Source organism: Vidua macroura, chromosome 18, assembly GCF_024509145.1.
Source record: "Vidua macroura isolate BioBank_ID:100142 chromosome 18, ASM2450914v1, whole genome shotgun sequence".
Classification (NCBI taxonomy): Eukaryota; Metazoa; Chordata; class Aves; order Passeriformes; family Viduidae; genus Vidua; species Vidua macroura.
This window is the reverse complement of record NC_071588.1, coordinates 14,199,065-14,217,268: the sequence shown is the minus strand read 5'-3', so window position 1 is coordinate 14,217,268 and position 18,204 is coordinate 14,199,065. Positions and strand designations below refer to the sequence as shown.

Genomic DNA, 18,204 nt, shown 5'->3' with positions numbered 1-18,204 from the left:
GGAGAACAAGCCACAGCACGTGTGTGCTTGTTACTCCCAGCAGGGCCCTGCACGCAGCCAGCTCCACCCCAAGTACCCCATGGGGACTGGCAGGGCTGCAACCCGTGCATCCCGGCCTGCAGCATCCACACCATGTCCACATCACTGTATGGCTCAGCAAAGAGGTATGAGTGCAGGACAAACTTAAAAACCTGAGGATTCCTCCTTGAACTCCACATATCTCCCAGTAAAGCCAGTTTCCCTGGTTTTGGTAAAGGAAGCAGCTAATTTCAGATGGCCTTGGGCCCCAGTGAATTTCTCCTCCCCACTGGAGCTGAGTCTGTGCAAGTGGGTCTGGGCTTCTTCTGGCTCAGTCCAATGAAATTGCTTACCTGGCTCTCATTTGTAGTGCAGCCTAGACACAAGGCAGGAATTCCAACAATTTTTTACGGAGGGCAAGCCTCAGGAACAGTCACATCACAGAGCCTTTGCAGATGTTGGCCAGCAGCAGGATGAGGCCAGCTGCATCCCAGGCTGTTAAAGGTTGTCAGCAGTAACAAAGAAGGGCAGTTAAACAGAGCAGCAATTCATGGAGTGAGTCCTAGAGACATGGCATGCTGCTGACACAAGGGATTCTGCAAAGGAAACTGGGACTTGGGAGCTTCCTTGTCCCCTGGCCAAAGATGGTAGCCTGGCACTGTTCTGCTGTTGTCATGAACCACTGGTCAGGCGAATGATGTTCAGCATAAATTCTCACCAGGCTGAACAAAGCCACTGAACACGTCAGGAACTCCTATGTTTCATTGTACAGTCACTGTAACTCTGGCAACCAGCCCACTGCTTAGACTCAAAAGGTGTTGCTCAACAAGCCTGTAAATTCTTATTACACACTTTCACAAGGTGCTGCCTAACAAGCCGCATTTCCATAAACTTCCCACTTGCACAAGGAAGTTCAGTACAGAGTATGGGGTGAAATATGGTAAATGTGTTTTGCCCAGGAGAGGAATAAATACAGAAGAGGGAGAAAGAGAACAAAGATTATAATCAGTATGTAGCTCCCATTTTGGTCTTGCCACATGGGTGGTCCAGAGCTGGGGTTGTGAGACAAAGTGAAAAAAAAGGAGGGAAAAGACAGTCAGTGGGTCCAATCCACTTTATTTTCTAGTTAACCTGGTACAAGCCTTTTTGTAAACTTGACTCTTTGTGCTGTTTTGTTCATGCATTCACAGCCAGCCATTTCAGCCCTCCTGCAGGAAGTGCGTTGGAGGAGGGAATGGAGCACGAAACTCAGGGGGAAGCAGAAAATTGATTAAGAATGCACTGCCCAACCTCCATGGGACTCTCTCCTACAATCATATCTTTCCTGTTGTAAATCAGAATGATTGAGACAAAACATGCCTATGCCTGGTCCAGTACAGCCATCAGGAATGGTGACTACAGAAGCACCAAAGTTTTGTGAGCAGCAGGAGCCCAGGGAGTCCAGCAGGCTGGGGAGTGGATCTGGCCTAGAAAACCACCAAGTTGTGAAATACAAAGTTGTGTTTTGTGTCAGGTAAATAAAGGTAACCTGTGTAATTGTAATTGTGAAATGTGTGGAACACGGCCATGGGACAGTTATAAAGATGAGTTCTAATAAACAACTGAGGAAAGCATGGAAGAAGGCTTTTGAACCAGTCTTTTGTTTGCAATTAACGATTATAAGTCTTAAGCTGTTTTGTAATAAGAACTTTTGAATTATAACTTTAGAATGTTGCCTTTTGATAAGAACTTTTTTCTTGTAATTAAGTCTTAAGCTGTTTTGTAATAAGAACTTTTGAATTATAACTTTAGAATGTTGCTTTGTATTAAGGATTTTAAACTGTAGCTTTAGAATGTATAAAGGATTTAAACAAAAGAGGGAAGTGAGCTTATCCCAAGCTCCTAACAAAATGGTGAAAATATCCTGGAAAAGGAAGATGGACATCAACGTTGCTGATTAATGATTTCGAAAAGGGAAGCTGGACATCACTACCATCAATTAATGGTCCTAGAAAATAGAAGCTGGACCCCACATCAGGAAAGATGGACCCCACAATCAGGGACACATATCCTGGGATGTACATCCTAGGATATTGAAACCCGGAATAGATCACAATAGAGTATAGAAATTGGAAAGGAACCAAACATCACCATCATAGATTTACGATCCTGAAGTATAGAATTTTGATGTCAAAAATTGGAGATAGAAACTGCTGAGAAAAGCTTATGAATATGCATGAATATGATCACTAAATACCAGCCAGCCCAACAATCGGTGTGCAGTCGGAGGGGAAAACCCCCACCACTGTACGCAGCGCTGTCTTTGCTCATATGTTACCATATTAATTAATAAATTGAATTGCTGCTTGATATATTGGCTGAGTCAAGCTTCTCATTTCTAACAAAGTTAATTAGCAAATCCAGCTGCTCTTCCAGAAATCTGCCCCTGGAGCATCCCTGAAGAAAAGGCAGTGCTGGTCAGGAGGCTGCATATTTTTATTTTGGATACTCATAGCACCTACAACTTCGCTTTAAATCATCCTTGTGTCCGTATCAGTCATTTTGGAGCACCAGAACAGCTTCACAGGCTCTCAAGCTTCAGGACTGCCTCTACCATGTGGCCACACCACATGCACAGTTGCCTCATGAAGTATTCTTGAGGCTGATAGTCACCTTTCCTGTGCCCTGTGGCCAGAAGTTCTCCAGGAAAGGAAAAGGGCAGATTTTCACCAATTTCTTCTGGATTCACATCACGGTCAAAGCAGAACTGGCCGTTTTTCTTGGAAAGCACAAATCAAAACACAGGAGGAAACCCTCAAGCATTGCCATACACCTCCACTTCCAACGATGTACTTCAGAGTTATGCAGGGACATGGGCTTCCCGAGTTCTGTTGCAGGAACACTGGAGAAGCTGTGAGCAGATTTGATTCCACTCACATTCCAGTTAGTAATGATGTAATCTATCAGGTCCTCAGGCTGAGGTGGTGACTGAGGCACAAACCACAGCTCTGGCAGAGAGCACTCCCCTTTCACTGCAGGCATGTCCGGGCAGCAAGTGGTGACTCCTTCCTGCCAGTGTGTCCCACCAGAAGCCTTACCAAGTCGGCCAAATTCTGCACAGGGCAGAAACCCCTCAGGTGACCTCATACATGGAGATTCTCGGAGCTGGAGTTCACTTGCCAACCTGGCACAGGGAGGAGAGGCAGAAGGATGGAGGCCAAAGCTGGACTCCCGGCGCTGCCACAGCAGGGAATCCATGGCCAGAACTGGCTCCAAGGCCCGCTGTCGCGCGGTCGAGCTGCGGGAGAAGCGGAAAGGCCCCGCGCACCTGTGCCAGTCTGTCCAGGGGACAGCACTCCCCCCCGGTCCAGACAAGGCTCCCTCCGGCCCACGAACTGGCGAAGGGCGACTCCCCGGGCCGAGCGCGGCCGAGCCGCCCGGGCCGCGCGGTGCCGTCGTGCAGCGCCCCCTGCGGGCTGGGAGGCTCCTGCAGCCCGGGGACAGAGCTGGCTCCCCGTCCCCGCGGGAGGGACTGTCCGCTGGCCGTGGGTCGCTGTGATCGCTGTGTGGGAGCCCAGCAGCTCTGCATTCTGCCAGGGAATGGCACCCAGCCATGCTGTCGCATCAGCGCTGAAGGCCCTGCTTTGAGAAAAGGGGCTTGGAGCAAAGACCTCCAGAGGTCCCTTCCAAGCTAATCCACTTACTTTGTGAAGAAGCTGTTTGGAAACACAGACCCTGCCTGATGCATTGTCATAGTGAAGCGATACGCGGAATAAATAAATAGACTCCATAGCTTGGGGTAGTTATGAAGTGGGTATGTATGTCAGCACCCGGCACAAGTGAGATAGCTCTCCAAAACTTGTGCCCCGAGCCTCAGTCTGACCCACACCTTTATTCTTTAAAGATGTTCCATATGTAATATATTGCACAACTTTTTCATGCATATTCAACCCCTGGCCCCGCCTGTCCTCGCCTCTCATGCTAAATAAGTCCACGCCCTTCTGGGCACGCGTGGTTTGCTGTGGTGGTCGCACGGGGGTCTCTCGGTGGTCCTGAGGCTGAAGATTGTGGTCTTCTTCATGGCTGAACTTTTCCTCTCTGCGCGTGCGCTTTTGGTCCTTTGGTGCTTATCTGAGTAGGTCTGTCAGTCTTGATAGGCTTGGAGACAGAGGAGCTTCTTTATCTGGGTTCTTTGCCTCTTCTGGTATTGTTCTTTATGCAAGAAGCTCTAGAAATTTGCATTTTCCTATGCCCTTTGTACCAGGCAGAGGTTGCTTACGTAAAAGGTTAAAATTCAACACATAACTCTACAAGCTAAATTATAAATGCTTAATTCATTTTGTTAACCTAACTCTAAAAATCTCTGTTTCAATAGTTGCAGAGAGATGAGGAAATCTGTGCCTATGAGTACCTAAATCTCTGCAAGCCAGACAGTTTTTCTTTCCACATAGGTTTCTCACTGCCACTGCTTTGAACCTTCCAGCGATACACTTCCTGCTTGTCCTTTGTTCTCCAATTGCCTCACCAAGTGCCTTGTCCTGCTGTATATCCTTCACCAGCCCAGCAGTTGGAAAAGCAGGATGGACTGTGGAAGCAGGCCATGAGGGGACTCCACAGTCTGCCCCCAACAGCCTCAGGACAATGGACAGACAATGTCTGCACTTTGCCAGAACTGCTCAGGGTGAGGTGGAGTGAAGACATCTGCTCTGTGCACCTAGTAGACTCCTACAAGGTATCCTCCAAACAGACCTAAACAAACCTCCCACACAATGAGTACAATGAGAAATTTGGAGGGTGGGCTGGGTTTGTCATCAGTTACCTTCTAGCACACCAACCCTCTGTCCTCCTCTCCCTTTCTTATGGGGTGTTTCTTTCACCTGGTATCAGCTGTGGGCAGGGCTGTGGTCACCCACTTGGTTTTATTGAAGTCTATTGCAAGTTTTCTTGCCAAATCTGTGCTATCACTGCTGCTCAGTGCAGAACAGTGTAGGTGGGAAGGGACCTTCAGAGGTCTCCAGAGCAGCCTCCCACTCCTAACAGATTCCATTAGGAGTGGTTGCTCAGGTTCTCCTCTACTTGAGCTTCTAGTGTCTCCAGGGATGGAGATCCCACAGACTCTCTGGGCCCTGTTCCAGCACCTGAGCCATCTCATGGTAGTTTTTCTCTCTTGTGTACCCAGCTGGAATTCCCTATGTTCTATTGTGTGCCCATCAATGCTTGTCCTATCACCATGCACCTCTAAGGACCCAGCACTGTCCCCTTGACATCTTCTCATTAGGCAGGTGCTTCTTAAGGCAGCAACTGGGATCCTCAAAGCCTTTGATATTCCAGAATGAACAAACCCAGTTCCCCCTCCCCTCATGCATCCCTTACTTCCAGCCCCAGCAATCCTGGTGGCCTGCAATTGATTTACTTCTGTGTGTCAGTGACGTCCTTTATGTATTTACCTGGAGTGCCAGCCTGGACATAGCACCACAGAAGTTTCCTCAAGATGGAGCAGGGTTTGTGGGGCTCCACATTCACTTTGCCTCCTGTCTCTGCTTGCACTCTACAGTGGTTTTGGATAATAAAGTGCAAGTTGTTGTTCCAGAAGCTTAAGAACTTCCCATTGACTGTAGCTCAAGATAAAAAAACTTTTTTTTTTTTTCTTTCCAATTGAGGATGCTATTTGGGATCTATAGACATTTCCTGAGAGGCAAGTGGGGTCCAGATGCTTCTTGGAAGCACTGAAGTAGTACAAGCACTCATCTGAGCTGAGCCGCCCAGGCTGAACTGCTGTCAGAGCTGGTGAGCACTGACTGCCTTGCGGTGCATTCCAGAGCTCGTCATTTTGCTGAGATGGATGTCCTTTACAGAGCAGAGGGACATTCTGGCTTCCTGCTCCAAGAAGGCAGAGCAGTGTCTGCTCTTGTTGCTTGTTTACATTTTTATTTGGTTAATCAGAAGCTTCTTCTTTTGTACCAAAACTTTTGTGTTTGACACAAGAGAACATATTGGGATGCCATTTTTCCAACAAATATCACTATTAGGCTTCAGTGGGATAAAAAGTGTTGCTTTTTAAGACCACTGCTCAGCTAGGTCACTGATCATTGGAGCTTTTCAGTTGTGTCATTTTTAGGAGTAAAACATGGCTGCAGGAAGGCTCAGAACAGCTCTCTGAGAGGGCATTCCCTCTAAAAACCCCAGAGGAGACTATGCTGCTGCTGTTGTATTTCTGCAGCTCTCCAGGAATCACTGTGTGCATAGTGGACTATGGATATTCTCAGTTCAGTCAGAGAGAAAGAGAGAGGTTTCTAACCAGGCTGGGCCTGGGAGAGAATTGGAAAGGAATGTAAATAATTCTCTATCTCTCTTGTTGTTCACATTGTTTATAAATATGTTCTGCCACCGTGCATCATTCAGAGTGCACCAATTGTGTCTGATGTTTTTACTTTAAGACCAATGAAATTAGTCTTCACAATGCTCTCTATAAAAGAGCGATGCATTTGAAATAAAGTGGAGTTTTCTTCTCACCTTCTGATCTTGGAGTTCTTCTGTTCCCGTCCTGCCTCAACAGCAACAGTGGACGAATGAAAAAAATCTCTGGGAATTTTTGAATGAAGGGTAACTAAACCAAGGACAAGCAAACCTGACATCATTGCAATTTGGGAGAGAAAGGGATGAGCTACCGGGGCCACTGTCAAGGGACTGTCATTAGGCACCAAAGTTAGTGTCGACTTGAGACACTTTGTATACTGTGGCAAGACTTGTCACAAGTTAAAGGCCAGCTTCTCTGAAGCTCTGGGCTCCCTCTGGAACTCAGTGTTCTAGAACCTGTGAAATATGCCAATCACTTGTTTTAAAATTTTAAAAGTTTAATAGTAATAAAATGGTTATAAAAATAGTAATACAAATTAGAGCAAAAATAATTTGGCCAATCAGAGTTAGGACAATAAAGGACAATAAAGCAAAGAATTATGAACATTGGGATGCTTTCCTCAAAAAAAAAGCATGCTCGCTAACAAAGGATTAACCCTTAAAAGCAATAGCCTTTTGCATATTCATATATCTCATACATGATGCATACATTCCTTTCAAATGAGGGATTTCTCTGGTTATTATCAACTTTCCTCCTTAATCCTGTTGGCGCCTCAAAGACGAGAAGGAGGTGGAATAAAGTTTTTCTTTTCCGATAAGGAGGCCTCTTAGGGAATTTGGTGTCTTGTTGCTGTTACCTCTGTGTGAAGATTTTCTTGATTATCTCATCTCTTTCTTGAGCTAGTTAAAAAGTATCTTACATAACATAGTTTCTATTTTTAACATTATGTTATAACCTAAAACTATATTTAACACACTACTTAAGAGAATTAATACAGCATAACTTTCTAACATAACACATATAATATTCATTTTAATATTTGTGAAAAGCCAATCACAACATACGCATTTTTCACAAACCCAAAAGGGAGGAGTAGCAGCAGCAGCAGCAGCAGCAGCCAGTGCACATGTCTGTGGGGAGCTGGCATAGAGGGAGGCAACCCTAGCTGTCCCAGAACAGAGGTGGAGCAGGGAGCTCTGTGGGGCAGAAAGGGAAAAGAAGGAGGTGCTCTGGCAGCTGAGGATTGTGCAGAAAAGCCACTCTATGAAAAGCCAGTGTCCATAAAGGAGACAGAGGAGTCCTGCAACTTTATTCGAGTAAAGGGAGAGAGTCCACTGGGACATACCCCTGTTCAGTTTCTTGGTTTTGGAAGATTCAAATAGAAGGCAAAAATCCTTGTACAACGTGGTCATGTATTTCAGGGGTGACCCCCACAGTGCTGCCTGCCGGCATAATAAACATACCACTTTCTAACTTTGACTAGTTAGAGAGTCTTTGTCCGTGATTTTTGGTTTTAACAATTCACATCTTCTCTCTTGCTCTTCTGTCTTGCCATGCCTTTTCGACACAAGCAGGACTCCAAAGGTGGCTAGTTCAGGTACAAAGAACAAGGGGCATTCAAGAAACTAATTAGCATTGCTGTCAGAGGGGGAAAATTTACCTTAAAAACAGCCCCAGCTTCCTATTGTCTCCCAGATGGGTGCTGGGATGGCCAGAGGTACCGGGCTCCTTCTTTACTGCTGGTGGGGTTTCTCCTCTGCAGATAATGCCCAGAGCCCCAGGGTAAGGATTGGTGGGGAGGGAGGCAACATCAGGTGGTCTGGGGACTAATCAAAAGCCCTGTGGTTTGAAAGGGCTTTGGGAGTACAGACAAGTCCAGGATTGAGGAGAACATTCCTTTGCCATCCTGCATCCCAGATACCAGTGAGAAGAATGGGCAAGGAGACCAGCTCTTTTAAAAAGTGATCAGCTCTGGGTGGGGGCCAGAGGGGTCACGCACACCGCCGCTGCTCCCTTTGGCGATGCAGAGGAGAAGGTGGTCGGTTTTGCTTCACAGCAGAACTGGGGCTTCCATCCTCATGGGTGTGCCTAGGAAGACTTCTTCTGGCTCATCGGTTAGGGTCCTCATTATAGTTCAGTTCTACTCAGTGACAGTGACATTTAAAACCTTGTTGTTGGAGTAGAGGGACTTCCCGCCAGTAGGTCCAGTCACTTCTTCAAATTTTAGGTTGGCTTATCGTTTCTAGGGTCTTTTGTTGGATTTTCTTGAGCTTCTCTTAATTTGCATATTTCCCGGGGATGTTTCCGGTGGCCATTTTGAGGAGCAGCGGAGGGAATACCCGGTGGATGCAACAAGAGTACAGGTAAGGTGAGGGGGAAGGGGTACACCCAGGGAGTATGTAAGGGAGTTAACAGTGGGGGTACAACAAGGGTTTAACATTTGACAACTATTTAATCAATATAATTAGCTTATTACAACTTTAAGTGCATTAACAGTTCTGACCATATTAACCTATGAACTTGTTCATAACACCAGGAGGCCCCTTGTGAGAGACTGAACTGTGAAGGGATGGTGACTCAAAACATTCTCCCATTTGTGGAGATGCCAGGGTGCTTTGTTAAAATGGAGGAGGAGAGGTTTTGGATGTGTAATGGCCAATCTCTGATCTGATAAGACCAAGTCTGTCTTGAGGCCTTTGGGTGATGAGATATTCCTACTGTTGTCAGATTACTGTAGATAACAAAAAACCCTACTACATACCTACTTGCCTGTGTGTGAGAAACGACAGCTCACTTTTTGAAATTTTAAAAGTTTATTAAACCTTAGCAAAAAAATACAACTAAAGGACCAAATAAGGAAAAATTACAGTGTCAGGAGTCCTGCCATGACTACCAGCCACATGGCTCATCTTCAAAATGGATGCTCTGCCTTTTATATCTCCAGCACCTCTCAGAGCCTTGTCAATCAACTCCTTCCTTGCTGTCCAGTGGTGGAAATCACTGTCTTACATTCTGATTGGAGGTCAGGTGTTACCGTAGTAACAAGCTGACCTTCCCAAATGCCCAGACTACCCAGGCCATCCCATGATAACAATGCTGGGGGGAACACATTGCAGTAATATAACTATAAATTTATAAAACTTCTCTTAACATACCTATAATGTTCACCCCTTAATTGTGAGAGCCAACTATCTCATTACTCATCCATAACACTGTGCAACTGTAGTAAAAAAGGGAACCCTGATGGGGAAGAAATGATGATGTCTGGCTCCAGATCAGAAGGCTGAAGGATAGCTTTATTAAAACTATACTATATTACATTAATATACTATTTAAACATAGACTATCCTATTCTACATACATACTTCTTACTTACCTATCAACAACTAACTACCAACTTGTGACTGCCTGCTAAGAGTCTGAGCCACAGCTGGATCCAGTTGGTCACTGAACCCAAACAACCTTCACCAGAATCCAATCAAGCAATCACTTGAGGTAAACAATCTCCATACCACATTCCACATGGGGAAAACAGAGGAGCAGAGCTTAAGATTGTTTTCTCTTCTCTTTGTGCTTCTCCTGAGAGACAGAATTATGTCTCTCTGTCCAGAGAATGTGAATGCCAATTGCAATCACATTTTTCTACAATAAACCCTATTTGTGTATATTTACACAAACACCAGTCTTTCAGTGTCATTTCACTCAAATCTAATCCAAAGAATTTAATAAAGAGAACCTGTGTTACCACTGCCTTTGGGGGTAGGTTGTAACAGCCCTGGTCCAAAGACAGCTCTTGCTGCATAAATAAATCAATCTATCATGGAAAAGAAACCTCTCAGTCATTTTCCTCCTAGCACCTTACTAGTGGGGCCAAGCAGTAAAATTACAAGTAAGCAGGAAAAAAAAAAAGATGGGGGAAAAAAAAGAAGAGGGACATGAGATTAGTGTTAAAAAAATTGGAAGCTTCTGTGGGTGAGAATGATCAAAGGATGGACATTTACAATTGCTGCTTTTAAAATTATTATCATTATTATTATTTTATTTCTCCACTTTTTTTTCCCTTTCACTAACTGCAGTCTGTGATTTCCAAGAGGAGGATGTGCAAGGCTACAGTGTGATACCTGCTTCCATCGTTTTGGTTCATAGCCTGAAGAGACCATTGTATTTGCAGCCTGAGGCAAAAGCAAAAGAAACAGCATAGTTGGTCCACTTGGAAAGGGAGAAAGAGCTTTCCTGAACTTCCAGTGGTAACAGGGGCTCACAGTGGGAAGAGATGGGATGGAGTTAAGCTGCAGACTATGGGAACGTGCCTGCAGAAGGACACGGCAGCATAAAGAAGCACATGGCAGCAGAGATGGGCTTTTCTCTGCCTCACCTTAGGAGGAGGAGGTGCCACATGGCAGAGTCCTGCAGAGAGAAGCCTGCTGGAAGCTGAAAGACAGGTGAACAGCACGTGATCACCCCACAGAAGGACATTTAGAAAGTGTGTTGCTGTGGTGGTGTCCTAGGTTACAATATTAAAAATGTATTTTATTCCCATCTTCATGAGCTGTTGAAACCAAGAGGGGTATTGTTTTTTCCTTATCTCCTCTTAATGCACCCATAAATGTCTTGCCACATGACTCAGACATAACTCCCTCTGGGAGCCATTTCTGTTTAATGGGCAATCAAGGATCTAGGAATGACTCATAGAATGACATCAGCCCATTGTGAGATGCTCTGCCCAGGGGGGAGGAGCTAAGCATCCCCACCTGGATATAATCTAGAGTTTGGGACAGAACAAGCAGCCCTTACCCACTGGTTTCCAGAAGACAAGAGCTACCAGATCTTTTCTATGGGCTCACCACTTCAACAAGACCATTTCATCTGGACTGCTACTACCACCCTAACTAGCAGGGTGTCAAGTTCTGTTCTGACTCTGTCAATGGTTTTTCTTTTGTATTATTGCATGTATTTTGGTTTGGGTTTTTTTTCCTTTTCTTACTAAATTGTATTTCTGACTTGGAGTCTCTCACTGGTTTTGCTTCCAAACCAGAACATGTGGCAAAATGGGATAGGTCATGTAGTGAAAATTACCATGTAAGGAAACACTGTACCTTGAAAAAGTGTATAAAACCAACTCATTTCTTTGAATAAATTATTCAGATTCCCTGCCAGTCTGGGTCCGTGTTGTGGTCATTGCAGCTCACTGCCAATCTGGCAGCACAAATGGCTTCTGGAAAGACAGCTTTGTTTATTTTCGAAGATACCCTTGAGGCTATGCTGCTTGCACACATTTATCGTGTTCTGGAAGTGTAACAAAGGCATGTCCTGAACACCAGAGGGCTGGACATGGCCAATTGCTGTGTTATGACTGTGGCAGATGTGATAAGTTAGAAAGGACTCTTTGTTCATCAAGACAGAAAGGGGAAGCCTTCTGTAGATAACAGAAAACCAAAGGAGAAGCCTTGTGTAGATAACAGAAAATCAAAGGAGAAGCCTTGTGTAGATAACAGAAAACCGCAAGACAGAAACTAGCTAGTATGTTGATTACTTAAGCTGATTGTGTAACTAGAACTTAGGTGCATATAACATACAACCTAATATGAAAAAGATCATTACAGGGCCATGGACTTTCACCGAGGAAGAAGAGAGGAGCCTTCCTCAAACGACCACCAGAGAGTAGAAGAAGACCCCCTAGCAACAGAGGGCGCAAGCGCAGAGTAGACCCAGAGATACCGCGGACACAGAAGAAAAAGAGTATAAAAAGACTGTGGGAAGGGGGAAACGGTGTGAGCCGTAGGCGGAGCGCTGACTCCCCGGCTGCACCTAGCGCTGTTTGCTTGCCATTGCTTGCTGTAACCAATAAATTTCTGATTAACTCTCGAAAGGCTGAACAAATTATTCGCCTCAATTTATAACAATCTGGTGCCGTGACTCGGATAAGGGCTATCCGTTGGAAGCTCCTCACGGGGAGGCGCCCTCGCTGCCTTGGCAGTGAGCCCCGCTTAGGAGTCTTCCCTCTGGGACCCTTACCGACGAACCCAAATCCGGTGGCAAGCAAAGAATAGCCGGCAACCCCTTAATCTTTACGCTCCGAGTCCCGGGCGAAGACACAGGATTGTGTAAGTACCTTTCAGTGGTCCTTCGGGGCTACTGAGGTTGCCCCGTTTAAAGGGAACGGGGGCCGCTCGGTTGGGGTTGGGATCCCGGAGTGTGATGAGTGAGACGTCTCTGTGAGACGACGTGAGTGTGGACCTCATAGTAGTGCGTTTCCCACACCCGGCGACGGGCTGGGCCACGAATTGAGGGAAGCATGGAGGTGTGTGTAAGAAGGCACTCTGGAAGATGGGAGAGAGGAAAAGCAAGCCCTCTGGTCCCATGGGTAGGGGAACCCCTGTAAAGCTTCCCCAAATTCCTCCAGATAGCCCATTAGGACTAATGATTAAAAATTGGGATGCTTTCCCCTCCAGGAAAGGAAAGGACAAGGTGAAAATGGTGCACTACTGCATAGAGGTTTGGGGAGGGAAACAAATAAGAGGGGACCATTTGTACTGGCCAGTGTTTGGCTCATTTGAGGATTGGATATGTCAGGCTTTAAATATTTATGTGAATTCTAAAGAGCCCTTCAACTTAGAGGAGAGCAAGTATGCCTCCCTCTGGATAGTGGGGGAAACTCGCACTAAGTTGTTTGCACTTAGTACTAGGGAGAAGAAGAAAAGATTGAAAGAGGATACAGACCTACCCGATTCCACCCCTCCACCCTACATACCTCCTCCCCCTCCAACACGCCCCCCCCCCCCCCCCGTTCTCCTCCCCGGAACCTTTACTCACCCCTACCTCCACATTCACCACAACATCCTGAACCCTCTGCCCCGATCCAAGATGACTCGGGGGGGGATGAGTTGAATGCTGAGCTCCAGGGGAATAACCAGCGGGTAACTAGAAGCCAGACTAGGAAAAGGCGGGAGGACCTCCCCAGCTGATAGCGCGGCTCGGGGAGGGAGAAATCGTGATTTCAGTGTGTTGTGTGTTGTGTCCCGATTGTGGTGTGGTGTGTCCCAGTTTCGGTGTGGTGTGTTTGTTACATCCAGACGTGTGTGCTTGTGTGTGTGTGTGTGTATGTGTGAAGCGCGGTGCGGCGTTACTAAGATACAGAGACGCGGCGCGGCGGTGCTGGGGAGCGCATGCGCGGGGCAGCTCTCAGCCCACACTACCTGATCGTGCGGGTAGTGCGCATGCGCGGGGCAGCTCAGCCACACTACCTGATAGAGCGGGTGGTGCGCATGCGTGGCACGGGCTGTCTCTGGCGAGCTGGGGGAGCGCGGCGCGGGGCTTAAGTCGGGGCTTGCAAAGGTGCTTTAGGCGCGGCCCAGCTGATAGCGCAGCGGGCGCGCGGGCACAAGCCGCGGTTTGAGGAGCTGCTTTGAACGCCGCTAGCTGATAGCGCAGCTAGTGGGAGCGTGGTACAAGCTAGGAGTTACAAGCACCGCTTACAAGCATCGCTAGTTGGTAAAGGGCTTGCAAAAGTAGCCAGCGAACCCGGCTAGGCTAAGAGTTAAGTGTTTGTTGTGCGATAGCACTGCCCTTTAGTGTTAAAAGCTGTCACTGGGAGATCCTTTGCATTACGGGATTTGCTGTTTAGTTCTTGTTACAAGTGAGAGGCGATCTGCCCACAGTGGCTGCAGAACTCCAAGCCCGGGCCGAGGGAGCCCGGCCTCCCAGACAGGCTCTCCACAGGTGGTTTCAGCTTGAACCAAGTCAGTCTCTTCATCCATCAGGGGACTGAGTAGTCATAGAATGGGAAGACGGAGGGAGAGACAGAGTGTTCTTGGGAGGGATATACCAAAGTTCAACAAGTTGCTATCTAGCCTTTGACTGGGAACAACCGCCAGTTGAACGGGCGCTTAGGAACCCCTTGAGGCGGGGTCTGGAAGGGGTAATCCCCTGCTTCGTGTGTGGATTGACAACCTTTTGCTGGAAACCAGACTGTCACACAGCTTGAGTTCTCCTCCGATGCTTGAAGTGTCAGAGGAGGTGGTATTGTATTTCATATAGATGGAGATACATGTGTCGTGCATGTACCCCTGAATTGCCGAGATACTATAACCCAGGGGTTGAACAAGCAAGGTGTGAAATAGTGAATTTAATCTGTGGGAAAAGCCACCTAGTCCCCGAAACCTGAGTCGTGTTTGAAGAAGATTGAGAAAGGATAAATGAGTGGCACAGCCTTAGCATTAAAAGGAAGAACTAAGGCAATTTTTTTTCTCCTTTTCTTTCCTCCCCAGTAGTTTGGATTGAACCCTTAGGAGTTCGTAAATTTATGTGGGATGGAGCGGATAAAGGGAGGATGAATGTGTGTGAATGACAGGCAGGCTGGTTACCCCAGACCTGCTAAGCGAGAGCGGTAGTCTTCCATGCTGCGTTTCCGGCTTTTTCGCGAGAAAAGCAGCCAGTAAAGAGACGAAGTGAGTGATAAAAAGAGTGCGAGAACCCCCCCGGGGAAACTGGGACTGGGTCTCAGAGAAAGAGTGGGACCCCTTAGTGGGGGGGGGGGGGGGGGAGTAAAAGGTAATTAATTAGAAAAAAAAATTAATTAAAAGGTAAAAAGAGGGTTTTCTTGGCATAATCTATTGGGGAAAAATAAAAGGTAAAATGTGTAGGAGGGGCTCCTAAAAATTCTGCTGGATTGAGGGATAAGAATGCCCAAGTACATTCAGGATTAAACCTCCTGGGTTGATGGATTAATATTCCAAGAGCATCCAGGGTTGATTCAAACCTGCTGGATTGAGGGATTAACATTCCAAGAGCACCCAGAATTAAGTTTGCTGGGTTGAGATATTAATATTTGAGAGCACCCAGAATTAAGTTTGCTGGGTTGAGATATTAATATTCGAGAGCACCCAGAATTAAGTTTGCTGGGTTGAGATATTAATATTCGAGAGCACCCAGAATTAAGTTTGCTGGGTTGAGATATTAATATTCGAGAGCACCCAGAATTAAGTTTGCTGGGTTGAGATATTAGTATTCGAGAGCACCCAGGATTGAGTAAAAATTTTGCCGGTTTGAGGATAAGCCTGAGAGGATCTGGGGTTGGGAACAACACAGCTGGATTGAGGGGTATCCAAGAACACTGGGACTGGCCAGGGACACCTAAAAGTGTAATAAGTGTGTTGAAAAATAAAAGGTACCTAGTTGTTGTAGTTGTTTTGTTGTGTGTGACAGTAAGTGAAAAATAAAGTTAAGTGAATGTGGACAAATGAAAGTATATATACGCGTCCTGCCCTGTTAGGCAGCCTCACTGTGCTCCCCTGGTGTGACCGACAGACGCAGATTACAATCTGATGGACAAAAGGAGACAATAAAACAAAGAAAAGGGATTCCCTAAAAACCTCAGTAATTAACCCCTAAGGGAAAAAAAAAAAAAAAAGTTTTTCCTTTTATCTGTGGCTTATATTGGAACACTCAGAACTGAAAAAGTTCAATCAAATATTGCTTCCATTGATGAAGTACTCCCGAAAGGAGTAGCCATGAGAATCCTGCAGGCTATACATGATAAAATCCATTGGGGCACCCAGGCCTTAGTCAATCAGTTTGCCATCAAATACATGTGTATAGGGATCTATAATCTGGCTAAACAGGTAACCCAATATTGCCTGACCTGTCAAAAGGTAAACAAGCAACAACAAAGAGAGAGACCAATGGGTGGGAGAGAGTTAGCACAAAGACCTTTCTCTCATACACAAGTGGACTTTACTGAACTACCCAAAATAGAGAGATACAAGTACTTGTTGGTATTAATAAATCACTTGACACACTATGTAGAAGCATTCCCCACCGCCAGAACAAGATCTCATGCGGTGGTTAAGAACAAATCATACCTAGATACGGGATGATAGAGATCCTAGATTCTGATAGGGGCTCTCACTTTACTTCAAAAATAGCAAAAGATGTTCTCACCGCCCTGGGGACCCAGTGGAAGTATCATACTCCATGGCACCTGCAAAGTTCTGGGAGAGTGCAGCAGATGAATGGGGAAATCAAGAAACAGTTAACTAAATTAATGCTAGAAACAAAGATGTCTTGGGTCAAGTGTTTGCCCTTGGCTCTATTAAATATCTGCACTCAACCCCGAACTGATGTGGGGATATCCCTTTTTGAGATGCTATTCGGAATGCCCTATGACATGGAGACCCCTGTAGATCACCCTTGTAGATTCTCAGATCAATACCTACATAGTGCAAATTATGAACAGAAGGAGAGAATTGAGGGAAAAGGGGCTGTTGACTCAAAGACCTCCATTAGACTTAACAATACATAAGATTAAGCCTGGAGATAAAGTACTCATTAAATCGTGGAAAGAAAATTCTTTAACACCTCGTTGGGAAGGCCCCTTTGTTGTTTTACTCACCACAGAGACAGCAATTCGGACCGCTGAGAAGGGATAGACCCACGCGAGTCGAGTTAAAGGCCGATTACTACAGCTGACCATTGGAGAGTAACGAGCCAACCCGGAAACCTGAAGGTCACCTTGAAGAAGAACTAACGGACTCAGTGTGGGTAATCCCACAGAAGACCAAGAAGGGGAACAGAAAGGATACACTTACCCCTTGGCTGATGATTATAGACTAGTGTGTAAAGAAATACGTTGTGATTGTTATCCTCTTGTGTGCTTTGTTTGTAAAACTTGCCAAGAACGGTGGTGGGTCCATTGCCGCAAAGGAAAGCCACCTACTGGGATTTGCTCCAGCTGCTACAAGCTAGAGTGAGGATTAACAAGAATCATATTAGAGTTAGGGGAATTGGAGAATAAGTGGGTAAGGTTCAAATCAGAAGAGTGGTGAGGGGTTTACAGAAAAGGGGTTAACCCTGAGAATTTTTGTTTCCACCTGAATGAACCTGCCCTCTTGTAAAAAATAGTAGTCCTCCGGGGGTTCCCTGGGTTCCCAGCCAGTCCGGGGAGTGATCCTCAACTGACCGGTCCGCAGGGAGGGGTAGATGAAACCCGGATAACTCCACCAGACAAAGACGAGATGTCTCCCGAGCAGTAGGATCCGAGAGGTTTATTGTAGGAGAAAGAAGGAGCAGGGGGAGAAGGCAAGGAGCAGCAACACTCTCGGAGGGAAAACTGACTCAGGGAGCCCAGAACAAGGGCGGGACCGAGAATATAAGGGCAGAGGGATAGGAGTGGCTAGGGTACAAATCAACCAATGGGTAACGGGTAGAGGGGAGGAGACGGGATGGGGTGACATACAATGAACCAATCGGGATACAGGAGAGGAGTGGCATTCCAACAGGGTCCAATGGGGTTAGCAGAAGAGAGGAACTTTCTAGAACCGGGGAGTGTGTTAACCTTTGACGGGCAGCCTCAACTGGGGAGGGGAGCAACATGTGATTGACAACTTTTGTCTATATTGAAGCTGCCTCCCAAGGGAGGGCGGGGACCCCTCCCACAACTCCCCCTTTTTGGTTTATTAAAAAAACATTTCCCATTGTTCTAGATAACAATTTCTTAAAGATGGTTAAAGCAACAGAAATTAAGAAAATTATAATCAAAACCCAAACTAAACCTTTAACAATCGGAATGGCCCACCCAGGAACACCCCATTGGGAGAAGATCTTGTTCACAGCGTCCACAGCCCCAGTTTCAGTCTTTAAGTCCTTTACCAATGCCTGGATCCGCTGGATGCTGGCTTGGATGGATGTGCTCCTCGATGACAAATTGAAACAGCACATCCCCTCAAAGTCCTCGCAACTGTGGCCATGGGCGAGCAGCAGAAAGTCGATGGCCGCTCTATTTTGTAAGGTGGCGTGCCTGGTGGTCTCTTCTTCCGCCAAGAGATCTGATAAGGCGGCAGAGGTAGCATTGG

At 46.3% G+C, this 18,204-nt stretch overlaps 1 protein-coding gene across 1 annotated transcript in view; it reads right to left on the bottom strand.

The window, feature by feature from the left end:
• Window positions 1–13,623, bottom strand: part of SELENOM (selenoprotein M) — a 45,219-nt gene extending 31,596 nt beyond the window's left edge. The window contains exon 1 of the mRNA XM_053993948.1: window positions 13,175–13,623. Coding sequence (XP_053849923.1) covers window positions 13,175–13,182 — 8 coding nt within the window. The 5' untranslated portion in view covers window positions 13,183–13,623. The remainder of the gene's footprint in view (window positions 1–13,174) is intronic.
• Between the last annotated feature and the right edge of the window lie 4,581 nt (window positions 13,624–18,204).